At 41.6% G+C, this 27,641-nt stretch overlaps 4 protein-coding genes across 7 annotated transcripts in view; 2 read left to right on the top strand and 2 right to left on the bottom strand.

Annotated features, from left to right (window-relative positions):
- The window catches only part of LOC126375263 (atlastin), a 46,014-nt gene extending 45,557 nt beyond the window's left edge, over positions 1-457 (bottom strand). Inside the window, exons 1-2 of one of the 4 annotated variants that reach the window (XM_050022190.1) lie at positions 297-457; positions 26-118 (exon numbers count right to left, since the gene is read on the bottom strand). In XM_050022190.1, the coding sequence (XP_049878147.1) occupies positions 26-71 (46 nt within the window). In that variant the 5' untranslated portion in view covers positions 72-118; positions 297-457. The remainder of the gene's footprint in view (positions 1-25; positions 119-296) is intronic. The other 3 variants (XM_050022192.1, XM_050022189.1, XM_050022191.1) reach the window with 3 other exon arrangements.
- LOC126375344 (ATP synthase-coupling factor 6, mitochondrial) overlaps positions 1-27,641 on the top strand; it is a 153,017-nt gene that overhangs the window by 82,895 nt on the left and 42,481 nt on the right. The window lies entirely within an intron of this gene.
- On the top strand, positions 1,039-3,848 carry LOC126375321 (viral IAP-associated factor homolog). The gene is made up of 5 exons (XM_050022263.1): positions 1,039-1,187; positions 1,274-1,406; positions 1,610-1,838; positions 2,396-2,604; positions 3,511-3,848. The coding sequence occupies exons 1-5, from the start codon at positions 1,182-1,184 to the stop codon at positions 3,621-3,623; spliced, it is 690 nt and encodes a 229-aa protein (XP_049878220.1). The 5' UTR covers positions 1,039-1,181; the 3' UTR covers positions 3,624-3,848.
- LOC126375227 (integrator complex subunit 1) overlaps positions 4,060-27,641 on the bottom strand; it is a 54,226-nt gene continuing 30,644 nt past the window's right edge. The window contains exons 24-36 of the mRNA XM_050022122.1: positions 27,337-27,519; positions 26,599-26,749; positions 25,976-26,109; positions 25,160-25,288; positions 20,934-21,055; positions 20,047-20,179; positions 18,201-18,398; positions 11,479-11,660; positions 10,125-10,322; positions 8,796-8,960; positions 6,924-7,056; positions 6,432-6,603; positions 4,060-5,302 (exon numbers count right to left, since the gene is read on the bottom strand). Of these exons, the coding sequence (XP_049878079.1) occupies positions 5,091-5,302; positions 6,432-6,603; positions 6,924-7,056; positions 8,796-8,960; positions 10,125-10,322; positions 11,479-11,660; positions 18,201-18,398; positions 20,047-20,179; positions 20,934-21,055; positions 25,160-25,288; positions 25,976-26,109; positions 26,599-26,749; positions 27,337-27,519 (2,112 nt within the window). The 3' untranslated portion in view covers positions 4,060-5,090. The remainder of the gene's footprint in view (positions 5,303-6,431; positions 6,604-6,923; positions 7,057-8,795; positions 8,961-10,124; positions 10,323-11,478; positions 11,661-18,200; positions 18,399-20,046; positions 20,180-20,933; positions 21,056-25,159; positions 25,289-25,975; positions 26,110-26,598; positions 26,750-27,336; positions 27,520-27,641) is intronic.

Consider the following 27,641-nt stretch of genomic DNA (forward strand, 5'->3'; position numbering starts at 1 on the left):
CAAAAACATTGTAAAAAGCCCATACCTGGCGTGAGGCTCCTGTCCGCGCCTCCAGTCATATCCACAACCATCAGACGGCAATACGGTCACACAGACACCTCACGCGGCAACCACGCTTCTGCCCTCGCCACCCAGCACCAGAATCCAGGCAGCAATTATAAAAAGAACCCAGCTTCAATGTCACAAATGAAACACGAGGGTAAGGGGCCCGTGAGAGCGCGGCCCACCGATACAGCCGTCAACACCACACACCACCACGCACGCGACTTACACAGTAATATTTGAACATTATTTACCTTCTCCCTCATGGTAATTCTTTTCAAGATGTTTATGTCCCTCGATATCAGCCATATTCAATTTATTTATTTCGAGAACTGACTTGACTGAACATAGCGACATGCAATTTTTCCAACACGACGCAAGTTGACAACTTTCCGTAAAAAAAGACGTGTCATCTGTCAAAATTAGAGTTGCGCTTTAGCCTTGCACAAAGACCTGCGCCCACTGCGCCTTGCACTTGGCTAGGCGTGCGTGTTATAGTTTTTATATGGTTCCATTTTTCTAATTTTTCTAAGAGTCTAGTTTGATTTTTTTATAAAATTTGCAGAGTACTAAACAGAGAACATTCCATCTTCCCTCCCGAATCTAATTATGTACCACTTTTACAAACTACATTCATCATCATTATCACAAAATGCACATTTTAAATCGATATTCCATCATTTCCATCATCATCAACGTGGACTCCGACAAAATATTTCTGGAAATGCTGGAATAATAATAGCATCTCTAGTGAATTGCTTTATTTAGCTTAAAGGTATATGTGGAAAAGAGATAGCGCTATAAAATTGTGTATAAGTTTGATATTTTCCCTGCTATTGGCAAATATTCTTAACTGTCAAATATGATAAGAGTTTTTGTAGCACCATAGTATGTAAAAAAATTATAACTTTTCACACAGCCACCATTTCTTTAGTTATATTTTGCAATCAAGAGTAGATGGGTGGTGTGGTATCAGAATACACCTCCTGACTTCGTGAGTGATTTTATGACTGCTAAAACAAATTGCTACATGACTACATGCTATTTGTCATCGTTCGCTGATTTCATATCATATTTCGCTTGGAAAAATAATTAAAATTCTGACTAAATTAGACTGAAAGCAAGTGCAGTTATTCAATATGCAGGTAAGGCTACTTGTGCAGTTGATCTTTATGTTATAATAAATGTAGTTTCGGCGTTTACTACGGACAGTTTTGATGATTATTTTTAGAACCCCAATGAGGATACAGAATGGAACGATGTTCTCCGTGCGAAGGGGATTATACCTCAAAAGGAGAAGGAGATCTCCGAGGATGAGATCGTGAACATGATCGAGCAGACAATCCAGCAGAAAGCAGCTGAAAGTTAGTAATGTTTCATATCTAGGTTAGGTTGCACCTGTCGCTTTTATGGACCATCTGTACACCTTATGATTAAATGGTCTTAAAATTACATTATCTTCAACCTACATTTAAAAGACCTACATTTATTCCTAAAAAAAGTATTGTAATTAATATCATTTAGTTTTTTTTTTTAATTACAAATATTAATGTAATTGAAATTCTAGAAGATAAGCAGCTGTCCGAACTGGATCTGGACGGTTTAGATGAGCTCGAAGACTCAGAGGACGAAGCAGTAATAGAACAATACCGGCAGAAGAGGATAGCAGAGTTGCGGAGATTGGCAGAGCGACCACGATTTGTTGAAGTGCGAGAGATCTCTGGACAGGACTACATACAGGAAGTCAACAAGGCTGGGGATGGGATCTGGGTAGTTCTACATTTGTACAAACAGGGGTATGTACCTAAGACTTCATCAATTCCTGATAATTTTTTTAATATATTGAGAAATCTGGTTAATTTATTCTATTTATTTAAGTTGATTTTAGACTTTAGTATAGAAAAAAGTAACTTTATGAAATATACTTTAATTTAGATGCATAAAAATTTCTTAAAAATAAGCTTATTTTTATAATTAAAGCACATAATAACGGGTTCTTACTGCGATTAAATGGGGAATTGAGACTCCCGTTTATGTGCTTTAATTATGATAATAACCGCGTAAACTTAAAACAATGTATAAGCTTATTTTTATATTCATGAAGGCATATTTACATCTACATTCTCATCTAGAAAGAAAAAAATATTGTCTTGTCAATTTAATGATCTACAGATGTTACAAAATTACTTAGACAGAACTAAGTTACTCAAGAATAACTAAGTGTCTTAGGAAGAACTAAGTGTCTTAGGAAGAACTAAGTGATTTAGGAAGAACTAAGTGACTTAGGAAGAACTAAGTGATTGAGGAAGAACTAACTTAGAAAGAACTAAGCATAAGTACATCTTTCTTACAGCATCCAGCAATGTGCCTTACTGAACCAGCACCTCCGAGCTCTTGCAGTCAAGTTCCCATACACAAAGTTCTTGAAGGCAGTGGCTCAGACATGCATCCCTAACTTTCCTGAGAGCAACCTACCCAGTGTATTCATTTATTTCGAGGGGGATTTGAAGAAGCAGTTTGTTGGCCCCCACGAACTGAGGGGAACTGCTCTTACGTGTGATGGTGAGTCTGGTAGCAATGTGGTGGTGTACGGTGGCCACCTTAAAAGCTTATTTGTAATAAGAATTGAACACCAACCCTCACTTGTTGGCTATTTTGTTCTTGTAGTACTTTTAACCTTACTAGTACAATCGTAATAAATTACGTGCATTCGGCAGAATAAGTCTTCTAGTGTTATGTTTGTTTTATGGAGTACCTATAAAATAACACTGGTGTCTGCTGCAATCAACAACAATATGAAGACAGGTCTCTGCAACCAGGCATAAAAAAAAGAAACCTTTATATTATATAAAGCTACAATCTATACTATTTATTTTGCCAGTAGTGATTGAACATAAAAACTAGAAGCTCAAGTGTAGGCGACAACATTGTTAAGTGTTCCTAAATTTTGTCAGTTCTCCATCTCCGCTATCCAGCTAAAATTCGTGATAAATTGCTATAAAATGTGGAGCAATGTCTGAAGGATGGGTTATGAAAAAGAAAGGCAGTTTTGATTGGGTAACCTTTGGGTAATAAACATTACACTATGATTTTGCAGTTAAACACTACACAAAGGGTTATAGTGTAAAAATATAACCAAAACAATAATGTTTTGTTTACTCAAATAGTATGGGGAACTGTCAAAATTTAAAAACACTAATCAGGAGCGACACCTGATGGGAGAAATAGGCAGTTTTTAATCTAGGAAAATCAGTATATTGCCAAGAGTACTATTTATGGTCACAAGCATTAATATGTATACACTTTGGTACCATGTCACATTAACTTTTTTGACAAATTGAACTATAAGTCTCACTAAATGTCAAATATGTTAGTGCGACAGAGTCCTAAAGTGGGTACATTATATTGCTCATGACTGTATGTCAGTATTTATGTATTTATAAATACTTAATAAATTATTTGTTTCAGAACTGGAGTACATGTTAGGTCAAGTTGGAGCGGTGGAGACGAAAATAAAAGAAGACCCCAAACCAAAGATTAAGGACAAAATGTTCACAGACCTCGGCTCCAATGATTGGTGATGATGAGTCGATGATCAAATTGGTCAACTGGTGATGGACTGAGTGACAGACAGTATTGCTTAAAGTGTGGTGTTGGTGCTTGAGTCGCAATTTCACAAATTATTTATTTTTCTGTTTTATCAAGATTTCGTTTTATTGTAATAATGCTAGTACTTATTGTGTACAAATTGAGATTTTGATATAAATAATTAACTGTAATAAAATATTATATGGAAACTGTTTCAATTTATATTTTTTTACTGTTCTAAAAAGTCAAATCAAATATAATTTATTTACTAAATATAATAATAATAATAAAACACTTTATTGTACACATATTTACAAAAAAATACACAAAAAAAATATACTTAGTTTACAGGCGTAATGTATGCATGTATTACACAATACACAAGAAAACTGTAGAATATAATTAGATAATAATGATTAAAACACAATATTGCATTGCAAAACTTTATTACATTTCATTACACCATATTACTGGTGAGGGTGTGAATTAAATACTAAACATCTCTGCCTACCCCATTGGGGATAAAGGCATGTTATTATGTTACAACTTATTCACTATAGTTATTTACAAGTCCTCTAATAGTAAACATACTGTATCCAGTGAGGTAACCTTAGCAAGGTTTTGGTAGACTATCGAGAATTCGAGATAGGAACAAAACATTCCATCAGTGAAAAAGCTTTAAAAAGGGAAACATAGTATTGTAGATACAACATATTTATCGGAATAGTAATTATGTATTCTTAAATTATTGATTTCACTTTCGTAAAGATAACAATTGATTATCCAGTTTTTTATTCATTATTGTTTCTTTCTAACACTAACTAGATTTAAATCACAAAAATAAAACCATTCAGTCCAATAAACTGTACCTACAAGGAGTAAATTGTATACAGTTTTAGTGGCACCGTAACGAAAACTGAGAGATTATTCTGTCCATGATTCCGAGTTGATATCAAGTGGAATGTTCGGACGCAAAAGTAAAGGAACAGCAAATAATAAAAAAATCTTCAAAAAAAAATCTGATAGGAAATTCCATCATTTCAAAAAAAAAATTGAATTTGAAATGGAATTTCATTTAGTTCTGGTAAGGACCCGTTACTATGTGTTTTAATTAATTCCACTTGATATCATGGTCTGTATTATCCCCCTCAGTATTCAGTATGGAGTCACTAACATCCAGTTATGGAAGGGTATATTAATAATAAAAGTCGGTGGCAAACAGCAAATGACTTAAGCTGATTAAATGTCTATTGGCTCTATTCATACTAATGCCCCGTCCTCCCAGCGTAGGGCGAAGTAACTGCGCACTTCTGAGCTATATACCTGGTGAGATGCTCCCATCTCTTGCTTAAAACCTTCCACTTATCATCAGGAACGCCTAGCGACCTGCGGGTCTCCTCCAGCACTATGAACAGGTTGCTGCAAGTCAGATATTGCCACATGTCAATGTTGACTGAACACTAGCAACCACGGTGCAGGTTGATAGTGGTGACGCACTTGGCGATGCACTGCTCGACCGGGTGTCGAGACTTCACCCCCAACTCGAACACTTTCATCAAGATCTTCGTTGCGTATTCTTGTATGCCGACGATCAGTTCTGGCACCTTGTCGATGACTGACTGTACTATTTCCGGCTGCGTCGAGTCCAGGCCTTCGAGGATTGCTTGTAGACCTGGGTGGAATATACAAAGGATTAGGATATAGTTGCTTATTTTTTCCATCTTCATCACTACATAGTAAAAAACAAAGTCGCTTTTTCTGTCCCTATATCCCTATGTACGCCTAAATCTTGAAAACTACGCAACGGATTTTGATGCGTTTTTTTTTAATACATAGAGTGATTCAAGAGGAAGGTTTATATGTATAATAACATCCATTAGTGTAGAAATACTGTTATTTTTAAGGTTTTTAATGTGATGTCGTAAATAATTTTATTTTTTCCTCAGCATTGCACTCGAGCGAAGCCGGGGCGGGTCGCTAGTTACTCTATATTATTCGTTACTCTATATTCTATATTATAATCGTCTGAGATGTGGTGTTGGCGAAGGATGGAGAGAATAAGCTGTACTGAAAAGGGTCTGAAATGTGGAACTGATTGTGTCCGCTACATTTAATTAGTAGTAATTTCGGCTATTTGAATGCTATAGTTTTTTGTCCAGTATAATCAAGGAAACGTAATAATAAGTCCGACATTTTATCATGGTTTTCTACGACATCACAGTGTGTGTTTTTATGCAGATTTCGTGTTTTGACATGTAGCAAAAAAGTAACTGAATTGACTGATGAAGAGAAAATTAATCAAAACTTTTTTGTCTCGGATGGGACTTCAACTCATAGCTCTTGTCAAGCCAGAACGAGTGTGTTAACCATTACACCACCGGGTCCTCCTCCTGTCTATGCGAAATTCTTCCGATCTACGTATCGTCATTAAGTCGACGCTAGCGCCATCTATCTAGATTACTGAGTACTAATACTTCTTAGACCGATAAGTCTACAGTTACACGTGGATTTCAAGTTATCGTTAAGATACATAAACTGCCTATATACGTCCCACTGCTGGGCACAGGCCTCCCCTCAATCAACCGGAGGGGGTATGGAGCATACTCCACCACGCTGCTCCACTGCGGGTTGGTAACCGATCGTTAAGATAACACCTTTTAAATATTTTTTCGATTTAATTTTCTCTTTGTGAGTTTTCCTAAGCATGGGTGAGTGGTGTAAAAAACAAAAATCACTGAGTTGACTGGTTGGAAAGTAGGCTATTGTGTGTGTGGGGTTCGGAGTTGAACGTGGTGTCTCACCGGGCCTGGTGTCGGGCACGGCGGGCAGCAGCTTGGCCAGCAGCGCCAGCGCTGCCTCGCGAGTGGGCGCGTGGGCGGCGGCGGCCAGCGGCGCGGCGGCCCGCAGCAGCGCCGCCGCGCCCGCCGCGCCGCCCCACGCGCCGCCGCGTCGGGAGCCCCACGCCTCCAGCTCCTGGGGACGGAAGCTGTCGTGACAATCCTCTACTATCGTGTTGGTTCTGACGTTAGACCAACACCAAAAACCACATTGACATTATTTAAGCACATTCTTATTATATTTATGATTCTTATTATATTTTTTTACGGTTTCACTCAGCTAGACAAGTAACAGTCATTTCGCGAAAGCTAGGAGAAAAGATACCTCACAAATGGACACACTAGTTTTACTCCAGATAAAAAAAAATTGGTCACAGCTTGTACCCCCCAGTTTGGAATTAATAGAAAAAAAGAGGTTTTTCAAAAAAGCGCGTACGTGGCGTTCGAAGTTCATACCTGTAGCACCCAGTGCAGGTCTTCATCGTCCCCGGAGCGTCGTTGCAGGGCGAGCAGCGCGTGCGGCGGCGGCGCGGCCGACGCGGGCGTCGACACCTCCGCCGCGTTCAGGGAGCTCAGAGCGGGGATCGACCTATAACGTCGACAATACACTATGGTGCCAATACCAGTACTCTAAGTTTATGTTAGGTTATACCTGTCATTTTCTTATCCGCCGAAAAGGAAAGGGACGGATAATCGACAGGCATAAAACTTACATAACACACGTCAATTTTATGAATTTAAAAAACCCTCCCAAAATATTATATTGACCAATAACCCGACAGAATTAATTTGACAGCACACGTCAAACGGGTTGCATACCAGCAAGATGCCCATTTTATTCGCCCGAGTTATTCTTTCCTTCGAAAATTAACAGTCATCCGTCCCTTTCCTTTTAAGCGGATAAGAAAATGACAGATATAACTTAAAATTACGAGGTGTCTGCAGGAATCGGGGCCATTATTTATTTAAGTACCAATAGTTATTCTAATATAATCTAGCCCACAAGATCTCACTGCTGGGTAAAAGCCCCAACACCATCATGAGCGCATTGGTGGTGGACCGGTACGACTCGCCGCTGCTGAGCCACTGGGTGCGATTGCACGCGGTTACATAGCTACCCGGGGCTTCGGTGATTCGGGCCAGCCTCATGTATAGTCCGTTCAAAAATGATCTTCATAAAAGGTAAACAAACCTGTTACTACAAAGAATGTTCGAATTTCACCTAAACTACGCAAAGTATTCTTCTAATAACATCCGTAGCACTCAATAGATGTATGATTTCTTAGCTCAATGTGAAATTAACGTAAAATAATTATTAAAAACACATTTTTTCATGTAAAACCAAAAATCAAACAAAACCACACATAAAAAAGTTGACATCATAAATTCTTGTTAATCTGTGGCTAGCTGTCAATTTTACGATTAGTGATGAGACATTTCATTCAGGTCAGGAAAACGAGTCAGTTCCGTGAATAACTTAAGTGAGTGTACTGTACTTAATAAGCCGAAATGCGCAGAAAAAAATGACTTTCAAAGTGAGTTAGTGTAACCACAAAGAAACATACAATATATATTTTAATATTATCATACAAAATATTCAAACAACCCAAGAGATTTATAGTTTATTTTTATGTTGTCGTCTTTCGAATCTGTTACTAATACTAGGTTAAGCTTTTTGTTACTAACTAAATATGGACTAGTTTCCGAAATAAATATTTTGAATTTGAAAAGTCCCCCTATCGTCTTTCCATTTTTTGCAGTCCTGTGCGTACTCCGGCCAGTCCCTCTGGCAAACGTCCAAGTTGTAACCCCATATCTTTCAAGGTTTACCACGACGCCTGTACAATAGTTATTGTTGGGTGTGTATACTATATGAAGCGGACCCAACTAGTTGACCAGCTAGTACCGCCCATAACCAACAGATGGCGCGCAAAGCATTGAATGCGGTCCTGAAACGCGCTATCGAAGTTTACACAGCGCGACGCATATATACAGCTTCCAACGTGACACTAGTAGATCGTCGACCCCTAGTCTAGCGGGGTACTATTCTCAGTTCAAGAAGACTAGTTTATTTACAACTAAGTAATAACCGGGACCAACGGCTTAACGTGCCTTCCGAAGCACGGTTTATCTTACTTTCGGCCAATCAAGTGATCAGCCTGTAATGTCCTTAGCAAACTAGAGATTACAAAGTGATTTTTGTGATTTGTCGCCACCGGAGTTCGAATCCGGGACCTTCGGATCGTGACGCTCAACTGGACCACGGGTTTGTGTCATTATTGGGCATAGACGAGGGGATACAGGCGTGATGCTGTGAAGCATACGTACTGCAGTGTGGCGGCGTGTGCGTGCAGCAGCGCGGTGGCCCGCGCGGGCCGGCACGCCAGGTAGCGCCGGAGGAGCCCCGCCACGCGGTGCAGCACGGCCGCGTCGCGCGACATGGACTGCTTGGCCATGCACACGAAGCACTCCAGGATCTTGTGGACTTCGTCTCTGAAATTCAACAGTCCAGGTTAAAAACCACGTACTCAAAAGCTTTTTTGGTCAAAAAAGTCCCTTGCGGAAAATAACTTATTCGCAAATGGTCCTCAAAAAGAATTTCGATCAGCATTTTTGCAGTCACACAGGTGACATTAATAAAAAAAAAATTGGTTTTATTTTTTATTATTTGTTGACAAAACCACCATAAGAATATATAATCTGGGAAAATTTCAACTGGCTTACTTATTATGGTTCAATAATATACAGTCTTTTAAAAAGTTAGAACGAGGAACGGACAGATAGTAAAGATAGGCTTAGTAAAAGCATAGAGAGAGAAACATAATAAATTACGTGAAACAGAAAATCTTTTGCCATATCAGAAAAGTTGCCACAGTAAGGCGTAAGTGCGGCCCAAAAACCGCTTTTCCAGCTATTTTTTTTAATATCTCAAATTGATACAAGTAGCGACATCTACTCATACATGGAGCATGCTAAATTATATAAAGTATGGAAGAGAGCAGACATGGTCATAGAATAAGGAATAATACTACATACAGAACGGAAACTCTCCGCTCCCCACTAGCGGCTGAGCTAGGTTTACCTCACTCCCCCTCCTCGGTCTTACTTTATCGGAAGGGGAGTCGCACGTCACACACACAGATGCGCGTGTACGATAACGTCAATGTGCAGTGTTTGTGTAAAACGAAGGAGCTCGGTGGCGCAGCGGTAAACGCGCTCGGTCTGAGTTTGTTGAAATTAAGCAACTTTCGCAAAAGCCGGTCATAGGATGGGTGACCACAAAAAAAAAAGTTTTCATCTCGAGCTCCTCCATACACGGAAGGCACGTTTAAGCCATTGGTCCCGGCTGCATTAGCAGTCGTTAATAACCACCAATCCGCACTGGGCTCGCGTGGTGGTTTAAGGCCCGATCTCCCTATCCATCCATAGGGAAGGCCCGCGCCCCAGCAGTGGGGACGTTAATGGGCTGATGATGATCCCAAATGGAGTAGTCAGAGGTACACCCATTGCAAGATCAACTTAGTACTCACACCTGACCGAGCTTACTGTTAGACCAACGTAAAGATGCGCATGTACGATCAATGTGTAGTGTGTGTAAAACGAGGCGTTTCGTATGAAGTGTGCGGGGTGTGGCACGGTGTAGGTGTGTGTACTGACAGCGTGTCGGCAGCGAAGAGCTTGTCGTCGGGCAGCATCTCGACGGCGGCCAGCAGGTGGTGGTGGTGGTGGTGGTGGTGGTGGTGGCGCTGCGGCCGCGCGCCCCGCAGCAGCGCGCCCGCCAGCGGCAGCGCGCGCCCGCCCGCGCCCGCCACGCGGCCCCACACCGCGCGCACGCCGCCCTCCATGCGCCACGCCCTGGGGGCGTCATACAAATAATCATTGTGTTCTGTGTTTGTAACGAATAAAAAAACAATAACAGAATTCACGATCATCATCCCCCCCCCCGTTTACCACATTTATCATCATCATCATCCACAAGTTAACTACATTTATCACCATCATCCCCCAGTTAACAAAATTCATCATCATTATGCCCCAGTTAACAACATTCAGACGTACGATGATACTGAGAAACTTCTCGCAATACGCAGATAGTAGTAAATTAGGTAATTAGATACAGGGTCATACCTGGATCAGGCACCAGATTCTCACAGAACGTATTGTTGTATTTCAATGGCATTACTTTTTGTGAAAGTAAATAAATATGATTAAAATTCATAACCATCATCCCCTCGTTAACAACATTATCATCATCCCCCAATCAATAAATATATTATCATCATCCCCCAGTTAACATTTGTCATCATCCCCCAATTAACTTTATTATCATTATCATCCCCCAGTTAACAAAATACACCATCATCATAGTCCAGTTAACAACGCTCATTAGCACCATTCCCTTAGCTAAATTATCCCGTTATAGCGTTTCACGAGGTTCGCTTACCTAACCTGGGGATTTCGCAGGTCAGGTTTTTACAGAAGCGACTGCATGTCAAACTGTCCAACCCGCGAAGGAAACACCAGCAAAAACACTTGTTATTAGCACCGTAACATATTATACTGAAGTTCATTTACTATTCAATTAGTCATGTAAGTTTCCCATATACAGGTTGTTAATGACATCGTAACGAATACTGAGGAGGATGACTCAGACCATGATTCTGAGTTGATATCAAGTGGAATTTTGTGTCGGAAAATTCATGAAAATTTCAGTGCTTTTTTATAATTATTTTTCGTTCCATACTTTTATGTCAACTCAAAGTCATGGTCTGAATCATCCCTCAACCGACGACACCCTCAGCCGAGGTTCGAGCCCAACTGGGCACCCTCAGGCCTGTTGTCTTAAACGTTGTATCGGGTAAGAGCCTTCATCGCTCCCCATTTGTCCGGCCAAGTAGTAAATGCCATCTGCGGCAAATCTACAATAAGTAAACAAAAAAAAAATCCCTCAAAGTTTTTGTTACGATGTCACTAACACCCTGTATTATGCGGCCAGCCTAACTATACTAACTTGTGTGAGCTATGGTTAGCATGCGTGGCCGCAGCAAGAGCGGTGAGCAGCGTGTGGGACACGCGGTCCGTGGCGCTGGTGGAGCGCGCCGCCACCTCGGCCAGCTCGGGGTCGCACTGCAGCAGGGCGCGCGTCGGAGGGCGGTCCTCGCACTCTCTGAGGAGCTGCAGGATCTTCGGAACCTGAGGGAGAAATAAATAAATAATAAATAAATAAATAAAATAAGTTTATTCAACCACAAAATAAAAAGTAAAAACAAAAGTAAAAAACAAATATCGCAAAGTTAGTTCTGTTCGGTTGGTTGAATGTGGAGGAAGCAAGGGAAGTGTGTCAAGGGCCAAGCCTCCTAACACAGACTATCCCAGTTTAAAGGCTTGGGTCAACTAGCATTAAAAAAATGTTTAAAACGAATAAAGATTTTTATTATTATTATTTTATTATTTATTATCGAAGCAAATGGAATTCTATAGTCTATGCTTACCCCCGGTGGGAAATAGGCGTGAGTTTATGTATGTACGCAGTTCTATTAGGTACGAGGCACAAGGGATTCTGATACCCGCGAATAACCAACTCTGACTTCCCAAAACCGAAGAAGCACAAGAAGTTGTCCAACTGTATTAACTCACTTGACCGTCATTCGAAGCCTAAAAGTGAGAGTAGCATCCCTATCTTTCCGTTCTGCAGCGGACATGACGTCAGTTTTACTCGAATTATCAGGTTCACATTTCTCTCACCAGGTGGCGATAGTCAACATTTTGAATAACGAAAAATTGTTGCCTCATTGGCGGTTTATCTTTCGAACTGTGCGGACGAGTTCTAACCAAACTTGCTTCTATTTTCTTTATATTTCTTATCTGGTTAGAACTTAAAAAGTCAGTTATATTTTTACATTTTCAAAATTTTTAATTCTGCTAAACAAGTTTGGTAAGTGATTAATTATATTAATACATATTTTGTAAACGGTGTTACCGTTCGTAATATGAGTGGTTCGGGGAGCAGTAGCTCTAGTTCGTCATCCGAATCCGAAGATAACTCGATTCATCTCCCTAGGGCGGGTAACGAGGCGCCTGCTGGCACCTCGTGCAACAGTAGGAAGCGTAAGGCTCCTGGCAAGGGCCATAAAGGCAGTAAACGCAAAAAATCGAGTAGAGAATTGCGTGAATTTGCTCAAGAATGTTTTCAACAATTTATGACCGTTAACTCTTTTCAAAATTATCCTGAATATCAGGCGCCTGCATATGAGCAAAGGGATGACGACGAAGTCAGTCTCAACATTAGCGGTGAACTGTTTTCCGATGACGATGTACAGCCTAACAAAGCATCTTGTTCAAATATTGAATTGCCTCTGAGTACAGTGTTAAAACAACCTCCCATTTCTAAAACTTCTAGAGAACATCTTCATTTGTTAAATTCAATTCAACATTTGAACACGCCGGAGTGGGGCGACGTCAGGTATTCGGAAGTCCAAAAAAGTTACACGTCTACCCCCGGGTTTATAGAACTCGAGTGTAATGACGAAATAAAACCTTTCGATAGGTTTTCTAATTTAATTGTTGCTGAGAGAAGCTACGCGGCGATAACGCAAGCTTTACTAAAGCAGAGAGACGCCACGCAGGCTGGTCTTCAGTCGCTCATTTCATGGGCATCCGAGTCTAATGAATTATCTGCATCAACACTTAAGGACAAGGTTAACGAAATTTTTGTTGAGGGTAAATATAATAAAATCTCAACTGACCTTCTTCAGCTTTCTTGTGGCCATCGAGCTGACATAATTGAACAAAGGCGCGATAGTATTTTACGGTACGTAAAAGATAAATTTGTACGTTCAAGTTTGCGTAAAATCCCGCCTACCTGCGACTTTCTTTTTAATAAAGAGTTATTGTCTTCTACGCTTGAAAAAGCTGGTGGTGTTGGTAAAATATTTTGGTCTAATCGCAATGCATCACATAAAAGACCAGCTGCGCAAGCTGGCCCTTTTTATCCCAAACTGCCGGCGCAAGGCGCTCAAGGACAATACGCTCGTCCTGCTTATCATAACCCACCTGCGCAAGGTGTCTATCCACTGTATTTCCCTACGCAAGGGTCTATACCTGTTCCGATGTACTATCCTCCGCAGGGATCTAGCCAAATTTACCCAGGACAAGCAAAACGGTTTCCGCAAAACCAGAACATCAGGATGATTAGACCTGACTATAGAGCTTCGCGGCAGAAGCCTATACAACAGCATGATGGTCAAGCCCGTGGGCAACCTAAAAACATGCAACAGAATCAGAATAATTTTCGTCCTAAAAAATTCTGACTCGGACGAGTCGCACGTAGCGGGTCGTTTAGCCCACTACGTCCAAACTTGGGAGAAGCTGCAGGCCCCGGAACCCCTAATGAATATTATAAAAGGCTACAAAATCCCATTTGGACACAAGCCTCCTCTTTGCATGCCAGAAAGTATAAAACGGAGACTGATCACCCCCATTTCTCCACAAATGACGGTAGCAATTCAAGAGATGATAGACACAGGAGTTCTAGAGAGTGCGCAGCTCTCCCCAAGTTTCATTTCCCCTATATTTCTAACGCCCAAAAACGACGGGACCATGCGCCCCATTTTCAATCTTCGGAACTTGAACAACTACGTCATAGTGTCAAAGTTTCGGTTAATAAACATGCAAAAAATCCCAGACTTCTTACAACCTCACGACTGGCTCGCGAAGATCGACCTGTCAAACGCCTATTTTCATGTGCCGGTTTCCAAAACGCACAGAAGATTCTTACGGTTGATATACAACAAAAACATGTTCGAAATGACATGCCTCCCGTTTGGCTTAGCGACGGCTCCAAAGGTGTTTGCAATGCTAACAAATTGGATTGCACAAATCCTGAGAGACAAGGGAATTCGCATTGTAACTTATCTCGACGACCACTTACTCGTCAATCAAAACAAGGATTTGCTAATCCAACACGTTCAGGAAGCTGTCTTACTCCTACAAGAGCTGGGATGGCAAATAAACTTTCAAAAGTCTATATTGACCCCCCAACAAAGTTTGGAATTTCTCGGAATTCTTTGGGACCCCTGGAACGGCTTAAAGTGGCTACCTCCAAAAAAGTGCAAATCTCTGCAGAACAAAATAGTACCTATACTAAAAAGAAAAACTGCGAATTTAAAAGAAATTCAAAGTTTAATAGGCCTTCTAAACTTTGCCAGTTTTCCGGTATCACGAGGTCGTCTGAACCATCGCTTCCTTCTACAGTTTCAGAAATGTCTGACAAAATTAGATTCTTGTCACCGTTCTCTAGTCCCCCAGCCTGTACTAAAAGAGTTGAAATGGTGGTTAAAAAATCATTCTCTTCAATCCCACTTACACGCCCCACCAGTCAATCACTTCTTGACGACAGACGCGTCGGGAGTAGCCTGGGGCGCTCGCCTAGACGATATAGAAATGTCTGGTCCCTGGCTGGATCACGAGACCAATTTGCATTCGAACGTGAAGGAAATGCTCGCAGTATTTTATTCCATAAAAGATCAGTCTCGGTTCCTAATGAAGTCATCAGTGATGCTACAAAGCGACAACAAGACGGTCGTTTCTTACATCAAAAAGGAAGGCGGGTCGAAATCTTTAAACCTGATGAAGATAACGAGAGAGATCTTTGCTCTTCTCGACAAATACCAAATCCACCTGGTTGCCCATCACCTTCCCGGAAAGTTGAACAGCGAAGCAGATCGCCTGTCCCGTCATATGGCACCTCCCGAGTGGTATCTGCTTCCAGAAATAACGTGTGTAATTTTTGGAAAATGGGGAACACCTTTTATAGACCTGTTAGCGTCCAGCTCGGCACATGTTGTTCCACGTTACGTCAGCCTAGACAGGAACGACCAAAATGCATACTATCACGACGCATTCAGTCGCAAATGGGACTTCCCACTAGCGTGGGTCTTTCCGCCTCCGTTTCTAATACCCAAGGTCCTGGCACACCTGAATACAGCGAGGGGAGTGTACCTTTTAGTAGTTCCAATATGGGAGAAAGTGTTCTGGAGACCAGACATCAAGAACCGTGCCCTATCTCCGCCATTCACCATACGACGCCTTCGTCGAGTGCTGGTGGACACGTCGACCGGGCTACCACCGGCACAAGTCCACGAGATGACCCTGGAAGTATGGAGATGTGGGGGTGGTCCCCCAGCCTGACAGATTGGACACCGCAACAAAAGGAACTGCTTAAATCAGGTTGGCGCAATTCGACTATTAAAACATATCATAATGCATGGACAAAATGGTTAAAATGGTGTGTCTTAAACAAAGTAACTAATTCTTATAATCCATCTGGGTCTCATTTAGCAAGATTTTTGACAGATTTATATCAAATTGAAAAACTTTCCTACAGTACTATTTTAGTATACAAATCGGCAGTGTCCACCCTTTGTAACCCCGAAATGTCTGATCGATTAAGTTCCCATGTTCTAGTACAAAAAACTTTAAAGTCTATAGCTTCACAAAAACCAAAGGAAGCTAGCAAACCACCTATCTGGGACACGGATGTGCTTATCTCATGGCTTACACGCAATAATCCCGATACAAACAACCTTTATCAATGCTCAAAAAGAGCGGCTATCCTATTGCTACTCTGTTCTGGTCGTAGAGTCCACGACTTGACTCTGTTAGCCATTGACGACAACCATTGTTCTGTTTCAGATGACCAAATAATTATGTGGCCTATATTTGGGTCAAAGACGGATAAAAGAGATGTGCGACAGTCGGGTTGGCGTTTGACATCTAATAACAGTCAACCAGCCCTTGACTCTGTTTACTGGATAAAACGTGTAATTGCCCTATCAGAGGAGAAGCGGTCCATATGTAAGGCGAACAACTTGTTTTTAACCGTGTGTGGTCCAGCAAAGGCCGCCTCTCAGTCGGTGATAGCCAGTTGGGTGAGGAGCGTCCTGTCGGAAGCGGGTATCAAGGCTAGCGCCGGCAGCGTCCGCCCAGCCGTAGCTTCAAAGCACTGGGTACTCAACTTCCCAGTGGATGAAATCCTGATACGAGGAAACTGGCGTTCCCGGGAAGTATTCTTTAACCATTATCGTCGCGAGATACGACCTCATCCTGTTCCTATTCAAACTAATGTGGTGTCGGCTATGTTCACAGCCATAGCAAATTGAGATCGCATCCTTTATCTAAGTTAAATAAATTATCTACATATGATTCTTACAGTGTATGATTCTTATAATTTAATTACTTAATTATTTTCAAAATGTTATTGTGCTAAGCAATTCGAAATAAACTTAAGTTTCATGGTGACTAATATAATTTTATTATTTTTGTTTCGTATCTATACATATTGTTGTTAATTTGTTGTTAATGTTGTTGGGTATGAAAGAAAATAAAATATACCACATCAATTTGTATCTTTTATTTACATATGTCTCCTTTACATTCTAAAGTTGTGATAAGTTACGTAAAAATATTACACTGTTTACACTGTTCATTTTCTTTCCATTCTAAAAAGACCTTTGGGGCTTGATGCAATACATTTCCGTTTTTGTCACAAAGCACTTAAACACATATACACAATCACAACGTAGTCGCATTTTTAAAATGAATATAAAAATGAGTTGTAGTTCTTGATATAATCACATGACATTCACAACGTAGTCCTTTTTAATCAGTCACATAATCACATTGGCGGTTTTAAATATCTACCCCACATTATAAATAAAAACATTCACCAGGCGATAACAAACACGTCTCACTTTTAGGCTTCGAATGACGGTCAAGTGAGTTAATATCAGCGTTTTACCTACCAATAAAACGCTTATTAACTACTTACCTCATTCGAAGCCTACCTTTATTCCTGCCTGGGAACAAGTTCGAACGCAATGAGGCAACAATTTTTCGTTATTCAAAATGTTGACTATCGCCACCTGGTGAGAGAAATGTGAACCTGATAATTCGAGTAAAACTGACGTCATGTCCGCTGCAGAACGGAAAGATAGGGATGCTACTCTCACTTTTAGGCTTCGAATGAGGTAAGTAGTTAATAAGCGTTTTATTGGTAGGTAAAACGCTGATATTATTTCCATTTGATACACTGCCTTTTATTCAATAAAAACCGAAACATTTCACAAATTTTACCATAAAGGACTCAAGAATGCGTACAGTTACTGATTACTAATTAAATTATTTATTTATTTAATATTCGGAGAAACAACAGCTATAATTAACATCGTAGCATCTTATGGTAAACACAGAAGGCCAATTATAGTTCCTCGCAGATAGAAATTATCTAATTGAATTACTAGACTGGTACTTCCAGTTTACTGCAACTTTCTCGCTCCATCTTAGGCCTCGTCAATGCCTTCGGGCAAGTCTGGGGCCAAGAGCAAACCCAAAAAGGTAAAAAAAAAACCGGTAACCAGAAAACCAAATGCAAAAGTATTTATACCGATGATAACATATCAAAATTATGGTGGAACTCTTGGCACTGAAGTCTTACGATGCATATATACTAACTGTCTTAAAACTGTGTAAATACTGAATGTCATTGGGAATCTTATTGTAAAAACGTATACATTCCCCCTTAAAAGATTAGTAATCTTATACGACTGACATGTAAGGCAAGTTTATATTTATTCTTGGTATTAACAATGTGCCGGTCACTATTTTTTTAAACAATCCTATATGTATTTTTACACAATTTGTCTGTGGTTTCGTCTCCAATATAAGTGTGCTCACCTTCATGTAGAGCAGCAGCAGCAGCAGCGGGTGCGCCCGCGCCGCAGCCAGTGCGGCGGCCAGCAGCGCGTGCGGCGTGGCGCAGCAGCGCAGCACCAGCGGCAGCCGCGCCTCGATGCGGCGCCGCATGGCCTCCACGCCGCCCTCGCGCTCCGCCTCTTCGGCTTCCTCCACCACGTAGCGGATCAGCACGTCCAGCTGAACCGTGGTCAAAAGAGAAAGTGTTTATATTATGTTTACTAATCGGAGGGCTGGGGTGATCGCTGTCTTTCACACGCACGCACGCACTCACGCGTGCACGTACGCACGCACGCACACACACAAACATAAACACATAATTTATGTATACTGATGCATCGATGTACGGCGCATCTTCCGTTCTTTGCTAAAACTGTTAACATTTATAATTGTATGTGGAAGTTTGTAATGGCCTTCCAATTTATATACTTTAGTTTTTGTAATACTACTAAGATGCTGTTAATTTCCCAAACAAAAAATAAAATCCTTCACTTTAAAAAAAAAGTGATGACGAGAAAAAAAGACAAAAAAAAACAAACAAAAAAAGTGGTGTCTGTCTTTGTGAGTGTCGAAGACACTAGTATTTTAACATGTTACATCAAAATTAAAGCACATAGTAACGGGTTCTTACCGCGTTTAAATGGAGATACGAGAAAGTCGACTCCACTCGACTCAGCTTCAGCTAAGGATTTTGGTATTTTAAGTCGACTTGACGACTTTAATCCCAACTTATACTACCAATAAATTAATACGAAAATCATGACGTCATGCCTCCGCTCAACCGTATTGGAGTAAACTCAATATAAAGTTGGGGCAAAATTACTGATATTTGATATCAACGTAGAATCATGATCTTAATCATCCCTCAAAGTTAGTGACATCGTAACGAAAACTTTGAGGGTTGATTCAGACCTTTATTCTGAGTAGTTATCAAGTGGAATTTTCTGTCGCAAAGTATAGAATTGAAAATAATTTAAAAAACCTCAAAAATATCATAAATTTTACGACAGAAAACTCCATTTGATATTAACTCAGAATGATAGTCTGAATCATCCCCCTCAGTATTCGTTACGTTATAATTAAAGCACATATTAACGGGTTCTTACCGCGTTTAAATGGGGATATGAGACTCCCGATATTTCGACACTGTTGCAAGTGCCATGATCACGGGATGACTGATGAGATTGGAGTGGAGTAGGTAGATCCATAATTTTTCTACGGGCAGACATATCTGTCTACCCTCTTTCTCTGCCGCTTGTTCGCCGTTCTGCCGCTCGGGAGTCTCATATCCCCATTTAAACGCGGTAAGAACCCGTTATTATGTGCTTTAATTATGATAATAACCGCGTAAACTTAAAACAATGTATTCGTTACGTTGTCACGAACACCCTGTATATATTTATTGGCGCTAATTCCTGCAGACGCCATCTAATTTTATTTTAAGTTACACCTGTCATTTTCTTATCCGTTGAAAAAGAAAGGGACGGGTAATCGACAGGCATAAAATTTATGGAGTACACGTCAATTTCAAGCAGAAATCTAAATCAACCGTCTAAAAATTTTACAATAAATAAATAATTCATTAATACATCGACCAATAACCCGACAGAATTAAGTAGACAGCACGTCAAACGGATTGCATACCAGCGAGATGCCTATTTTATTCGCACGGGTTATTCATTCATTTTAAAATTAACTTGTTGACAATGATCCGTCCCTTTCCTTTTCGGCGGATAAGAAAATGACAGGTATAATTTAAAATAAAGACCTCTTAATTACTTTTAGTCTGCAGGAATCGGAGCCGTTATGAGTGTATCGATGCAGGTACCTGTTGGTGAGTCAGCCGGAGCGTGTCCTCGTGCGTGTAGTGTTTGGGCGTGGTCTTGTCGCGGCCCTGCCACACACGCCCGCTGCCGATCATCGTCTCCGCGAAGTCTAACACCGCGCTCGCCGCCCATTCCCTGACATAAACACAAGCTCATGACATATACATACCTGGCAAATGTCTACAAAGGCCTAAAATGCCTACAAGGTAGGTAGGTAGGTATACAAGTTATGGAACACCTAAAGGAACACATTACCAGATATTCACACATTACCAATAACTGCGTATACCTAAAACAATGTATACCTTCATTGATTTAAAAGATGTGTTGCTGTTGCAGTTTCTTGTCATTTCTTCTCCTCAGCCATAACACCTTGCGAAATGACGTAAATTCAAAAATGTTACATTGACCTTCAACAAGTTTATCCATGATAATTGCGTTGAATAAATGATTCTGATTTCTGTTTTCGCAAGATCAACTAAATACTACGGGTAATAATTTGTACGAACACATGGTCGCAATAAAACATTTCTATTTCTAATCTACGCCGAGATTCCTGGAGGGTTAAAAAGGCCACATCGAAGCTATTCATCTAAAAAAAAGCAATATTGCAATTTGACATTCGCGCATACAAAAGAAAGTGCGCAATGCTAACAAATATCAAATAGCAATATTGCTTTCTTAGATGAATTGCTTCGATGTAGCCATTTTAACCCCCCTGTTAGACCAACGTGATATGTGAGCCGTATCGCCGTCTACAAAGGTCGAAATAAATGTGTTAGTGACAATGCACTTAAGATAAATCAGTAACTCGTTGGTGCAAGTTGGTGCAGGTTCCCTGATTGAGGAGCAAGCCGGTGATTAACCAACACGCTGTACATCAACTCACCCATCAGGCTGCAACAAGGCAGTGAGGCAGTTGTGCAGCGTGCGCCACGAGGCGCGGTGCGCCAACAACGTCACGAGCAGCGGCCGCCACGCTGCGCACCCCGGTCGGAACATTAGGCGCATCTGGGAACAATGACAACTTTTAATATATTTGTCGGCGTTAGTTATGAATTAAGAAGAGAAATTGATCAAATCGGAAAATAAAATGAAGTTACATCACTTCCGTTATGAAGTTGCAACGCTCCGACGAAAGGTGGCGTACGGCCAGAGCTGCGTGAAGTCGAGGGAGTCACTACAGAGTCGTCGTGTCGAGCGGACGTGTACTGCACTGCCGTTCTAGTCGGGCAGTCTGCCGCGAACCTTCGTCATGAACGGACGTGTCGAATAATTACGATCGGAAAGTGGAGTGCTATAGTCGCTCACCTATAACTTGTAGGGACGTCAAGAAAGTGTGATCGGAAAAGAGCACGTGTCCCGATGATTCGGTCCGAATATAGGAACCATGGGTGGTGGAGGGCAAGTAGAGGGCGAGTAGCCCCTTCGCGCTAACGTCCTTATGCGCGCTAGATAACGAGAGACTGTGTAACCGTTACGAATACCGTGACGTTGCCGTGAGTGTGTACCTTATGCTGTGACTTTATTTAATCGTGATACAAAAACTATGTGGAAGTAAATAAAATGATTGTGATACTGATGACGGCCATTATTGTCTTCTAACGCCCACTCTTCTAACGCCCACCCTCCATTCTGATGATGATGTTACGCGACCGACCCCCACTGTTACGACATCAGAAGCGGGATTAGTGGACTTGGATGAAGACAACGTGATGCGACGTTCACAGCAAGACAATGCAAGTTTCGATTATCACAATCAGAAGAAGATTATGATGATTATCACATTCGTGTGACCACGTGATGAAGATGTAGTGTCATGCCTGAATTTGGAGATGGACCTGACTTTGAAGTGACCTCGACCTTGTTAATGACCGGCATCACTACATGCCGTGAGATATAATGGCGTGAACAGCACAATATTTCCATACTGTGTGCAGTCGTGTTTGGAAATTATGGTACCTCAACTTGGAAACTGTTATTACGGTGAGTCGTTTTCATACTGGAACCTTATTGTTATTGACTTTATTGCTGGGTGAATTTCCGTTTCAAATAATGAGAAAATTGCTTTTTTTAAAACCAAATTGCCGAGACATATTGTGTCAATCCGTGTCAATCATACCGCGTTTTCCAATCTGTTTTCATCATCGTCAAATCTTTGTATTTTGGTCTAAAAATATTTCGAATCAGTTTAGACACGCTTAACCTGCGTGGTTAAAGTTGTATTTTCTCACTCCAAGCAAAAATAAATTAATCATGACATGATAATTAAGTCTCGTTAAATAACGTATTTTGTAATCTACCGTCGTTCATCAAATGTTTCAAAATTCAACATTCTTTATTGAAATCTTTTTAAACTGATTAAAAGAAAGTCTTGTGAATACGATAATACAGTGAATTCTTTTGTTTCATGTTATAACTTGGTTCGGCAATTGGTGGATTGCAAGCGGGGATGAAAATGGCGCGGGCTGAGCTGTAGCCGTGTAAAGTGACGACATCATGGCAGCGCGTTGTATACCAGCCGGACTTGCTGCGCTGGTGCTGTTGAAGACCTAAACCATGTCACAAGACCAGTGGTTGATCTTTTATTGGAAATTCTTATAAGTCATGGTGAGTCGTATCTGTTTTACCTGATTTGAAAGATGGGAAGTTTTAATAGGATACAAACGAATATAGTGCAGAAAGTTCTCTTTTGTTAACTTTAGTTAAATTAGAAATCGTAATGAAGTGAAGTAAACATTGCGAAGTAAAATGATTTGGATTATGATTAAGTGAAATAGACTTGAAAAAAATGCCTCGAAGCGAATTGCCTTCTGAGTTAAATCTTACTGATTTAGAGAGTGAATAAGATGTTACACGGCACACATACTTTGGTATTGTTATTTTCTCTTTTGTTGTTGTGCTGCATTTCCAGCGTAGTCGTAACTGCAGTCCCGTTAGAGGCTGTTCAGGGCGCGGTGTGCGACTGGAGGTGTGGTGAGTGTGTAGGTCCATGGGGACCTGGTTTTAGTGGTATATGATTACCTTGTGGAAATGACCAATGATGGTCTGTTATGAAAGTGGCAAATGGTTGCCAATGTTATCACCGAGTATTAAGGTGCACTGTGGCTCCAGCGTAGTCGTAACTGCAGTCCCGTTAGAGGCTGTTCAGGGCGCGGTGTGCGACTGGAGGTGTGGTGATTGTTTAGGTCCATGGGGACCTGGTTTTAGTGGTATATGATTACCTTGTTGAGTTGACCAATGATGGTCTGTTATGAAAGTGGCAAATGGTTGCCAATGTTGACTTATAACCGAGTATTTATGTGCCCTTGTATGTGTGTGTATAATGAACAGTCTAAGATACTTTTGTTTTTTTTTTTATCATTAGTTGTTGATTGAGGCATTCTTTCAAATTGTTTACTCTGTGTGGTGATGCACTCTGGAAATCCACTTGATGGATATGCGTACTGAAGTCTTATGTAGAGTCACAAGTAGAGCTCATGTAGAGTCACAAGTAGAGCTCATGTAGAGTCACAAGTAGAGCTCATGTAGAGTCACAAGTAGAGCTCATGTAGAGTCTCAAGTAGAGCTCATGTAGAGTCTCAAGTAGAGCTCATGTAGAGTCTCAAGTAGAGCTCATGTAGAGTCTCAAGTAGAGCTCATGTAGAGTCTCAAGTAGAGCTCATGTAGAGTCTCAAGTAGAGCTCATGTAGAGTCTCAAGTAGAGCTCATGTAGAGTCTCAAGTAGAGCTCATGTAGAGTCTCAAGTAGAGCTCATGTAGAGTCTCAAGTAGAGCTCGGACAGAGTCCTTTAGAGTCTCATGTTAGGTCAGGAATGACCGAGCGAACTTGGATACTGTGCTGTGGTATATTGTTTCAGATTAACACACGAGGACGTGTGTCACGCAGGATGGCCGTGTCGGCGTTAGTTATGAATTAAGAAGAGAAATTGATCAAATCGGAAAATAAAATGAAGTTACATCACTTCCGTTATGAAGTTGCAACGCTCCGACGAAAGGTGGCGTACGGCCAGAGCTGCGTGAAGTCGAGGGAGTCACTACAGAGTCGTCGTGTCGAGCGGACGTGTACTGCACTGCCGTTCTAGTCGGGCAGTCTGCCGCGAACCTTCGTCATGAACGGACGTGTCGAATAATTACGATCGGAAAGTGGAGTGCTATAGTCGCTCACCTATAACTTGTAGGGACGTCAAGAAAGTGTGATCGGAAAAGAGCACGTGTCCCGATGATTCGGTCCGAATATAGGAACCATGGGTGGTGGAGGGCAAGTAGAGGGCGAGTAGCCCCTTCGCGCTAACGTCCTTATGCGCGCTAGATAACGAGAGACTGTGTAACCGTTACGAATACCGTGACGTTGCCGTGAGTGTGTACCTTATGCTGTGACTTTATTTAATCGTGATACAAAAACTATGTGGAAGTAAATAAAATGATTGTGATACTGATGACGGCCATTATTGTCTTCTAACGCCCACTCTTCTAACGCCCACCCTCCATTCTGATGATGATGTTACGCGACCGACCCCCACTGTTACGACATATTTTTTAATTAAAAAAAAAGTTTTATTTAAGAAATGTAGGTGTGTACATCGATACCGTCCGATCAATTTTAGACGAGTGTCTAATTCCAATATCTTCAAGTCACAGTCATAAATTACACCTAGACACCATCCTTCCTGGGCATCAATTTGGATTCAGGCAGCAGCATGGCACCATTGAGCAGGTACATCGGTTGACAGATACTATTAGTCAAACACTGGAAAACAAAAAATACTGCTCGGCGGTATTCGTCGACGTCAGCCAGGCCTTCGATAGGGTATGGCATAACGGACTCCTGTTTAAGAGAAATCCATGATGACAGACAGATTGATGTGTTGAGCAGGATACATAAAAGAGAAAAAGAAAAAACAGTCAAAAATTTACCACGTTGCGAATGTTAGCCCTGGGGGTTAAAATGGCCACATCGAAGCAATTCATCTAAGAAAGCAATATTGCTATTTGACATTGTTTGCATTGTGCACTTTTATATGCGCAAATGTCAAATTGCAACATTGTTTTCTTAGACGAATTGCTTTGGTGTGGCCATTTTAACCCTCCAGGTCCCGCAGGTTCTCACAGCTACCTGTCTCTGCGGCTGCACCCCCAGCGTCTCCCGCTGCAGCTCGGACAGCCAGTCCAGCAGCAGCCCGCAGCCCAGCCCGCGCCGCGCGAACACGTGCTCCGAAGACTCCTCCGAGTTCTCCGACTTTATCTGCCAACATACGGGAACCGTCAACCACGAACTTACGAAAGACATTTGGAATCGAAGCAGGTTTGAATCTATTTTGCGATTTGAAAACCTATACCAAAACGTCACGCGAAGTTAACGAATAGAATGAGGGTTTCTAGCACATTTTAGTTGTAACTAAGACCTAATAAAAACCGAGAAATCCTAATTCAGTTCGTCGCCGTCTGCGACGTATTGGAGTAGGGTCTACGCGTGTTTGTCGCTTGGAAATCCTAATTGATTTCGTATTGAACGTAATATTTGTCCGTTGTTGGAGCTCAGCGATATAATCCGTGCTGCTATCTTCTCCAGAATGGTTGACGTAGAATTACCAACCCCTTTAACGGCCTTCGTGGTCCAGTTGTTGAGCGTTGGGCTCACAATCCGGAGGCCCCGGTTCGAATCCCCATGGGGATATGTTACAAAAATCACTTTGTGACCCTTAGTTTGGTTAGGACTTTACAGACTGATCACCTGATTGACCGAAAGCAAGATGATCCGTGCTTCGGAAGGCACGTTAAGCCGCTGGCACCGGTTGCTACTTACTGATTTTAGTACGTAGTCGTTACATGAGCCATGTCGGGGGCCTTTGGAGGCTCAGTAATAACCCTGACACCAGACAAACGATAAGAAGAAGACCAACCTCTTGTACCGTAATTGTATGGTACGTACCTTGATCTCGTAATGTCCCTGTTGGTTTTTCTCTAATAAATGTGAGATGACGTCGACAATAAGCTGTGTGTCTTGCGTCTCTATGATTCGGTTACCCAGAGCTTCTAGCGTGCTGGGTGTTGCTGTCTCTAGAGCTGGGGAAAAGAAGGATTTTTTCGTGTTATATAAATTTTGACTAATGATTCTTTATTAAATCGATAGTACTATAACTATACAGGGTGTTAGTGACATCGTAACGAAAACTTTGAGGGGTGATTGAGGCCATGATTTTGAGATGATATCAAGTGGAATTTTCCGTCGCAAAAGTATAGAATTGAAAATAATTAAAAAGAACACAAAAAAATTCAGGAATATTCAGACTGAAAATTCCACTTGATATCAACTCAGAATCATGGTCTGAACCATCCCCCTCAGTATTCGTTACGGTGTCACTAACACCCATACCTACTTGTATGACTACCGTATGTACTTGTGTGGGGTGTAAGTGACATCGTAACGAATACTGAGGGGGATGATTGAGCTGATTATTCTCAGTTAATATCAAGTGGAATTTTTCATCATGAGTATTCGTTACGATGTCACTAACACCCTGTATTAAAGTCTTTGAACGAATGAGAACACACCAGCAATGAGTTGTTCCTTGACAGCAGGTTGCGGCAGCGTGGGCAGCTCTATCGTACTAGTTCGTACCACCTCGCCTGACGCTAGCGACCGTAGCACTGACACCACGGGACCTGACAGGCATTTGAACTGGCGGAGGAGGGACTCTGCGATCTGTAAGTGATAGTGTTACATATTAAGTAGAGGGTAGAATACTTTTGGCCGGTGGCTGCGCTTCACGGCTCGTTAGCAAATTAGTCGAATAAATCCTATGAACGCGAGAGGTTGTTTCCATTATCTCCGTGTCGACCCTCTCCTATGTGCAGGATTAACAGATAGATAATAAAGTGTCAAGGACTGATATATTTTGTCTCCTTGCCATACTACTTGTCTTCATTTCGCAATCTGTAAACTATACTCGTTCCTAGGGCGTGTAGTAGTGTATATGTAGGCTAACCTGTAGGCCATTAGGCCGGAGTCCACAGGTGGATAGTGGAAAGTCCATCAGATATGATGGTTAGCTGCGAATATATAAAAATAAACAGACCCCGACCAAACAGCGACAGGATTAGCAGAACGTGCGTAGCTCATTGGAACGGACTAACCTATAAAATGCTACTTCTTCTTCTATCTTGTGGGTTGTCGTTCATGAGTTATGTCAGGGGCCTTTGGTGGCTCAATAGCAACCGTGACACCAGGGCTGAGATTTTGGCAATCCACCGCATAACCCACAAGATAGAAGATTTGTTTATTGACATTACCTGTGGTACCCTGATATCAGGTGTGGGTAGCAGCGCCTTGAGCAGCGTGGCGGCGTGGTGCGGGCGACGGAGCAGTCCAGACGGTACGGCTCCGCCCGCGGACTGCAGGAAGCACAGCACGCGCTCCGTGTACGGAGTCCGCTCGCGGGACCCTGGCTCCAGCTTGGATTCTTCTGTTATTGACTGGTGGGAAAATGGCAGCCAAATGACTATATTGTGTAACTTGGAATACTTGAACGTCTAGGGCCCTGTGCCGAAGTTTTTCTTGCAGCTCCTTTTCCCCGGCTATACAGGTTGTGAGAAGC

The sequence above is a fragment of the Pectinophora gossypiella genome, chromosome 18, assembly GCF_024362695.1.
Source record: "Pectinophora gossypiella chromosome 18, ilPecGoss1.1, whole genome shotgun sequence".
Classification (NCBI taxonomy): Eukaryota; Metazoa; Arthropoda; class Insecta; order Lepidoptera; family Gelechiidae; genus Pectinophora; species Pectinophora gossypiella.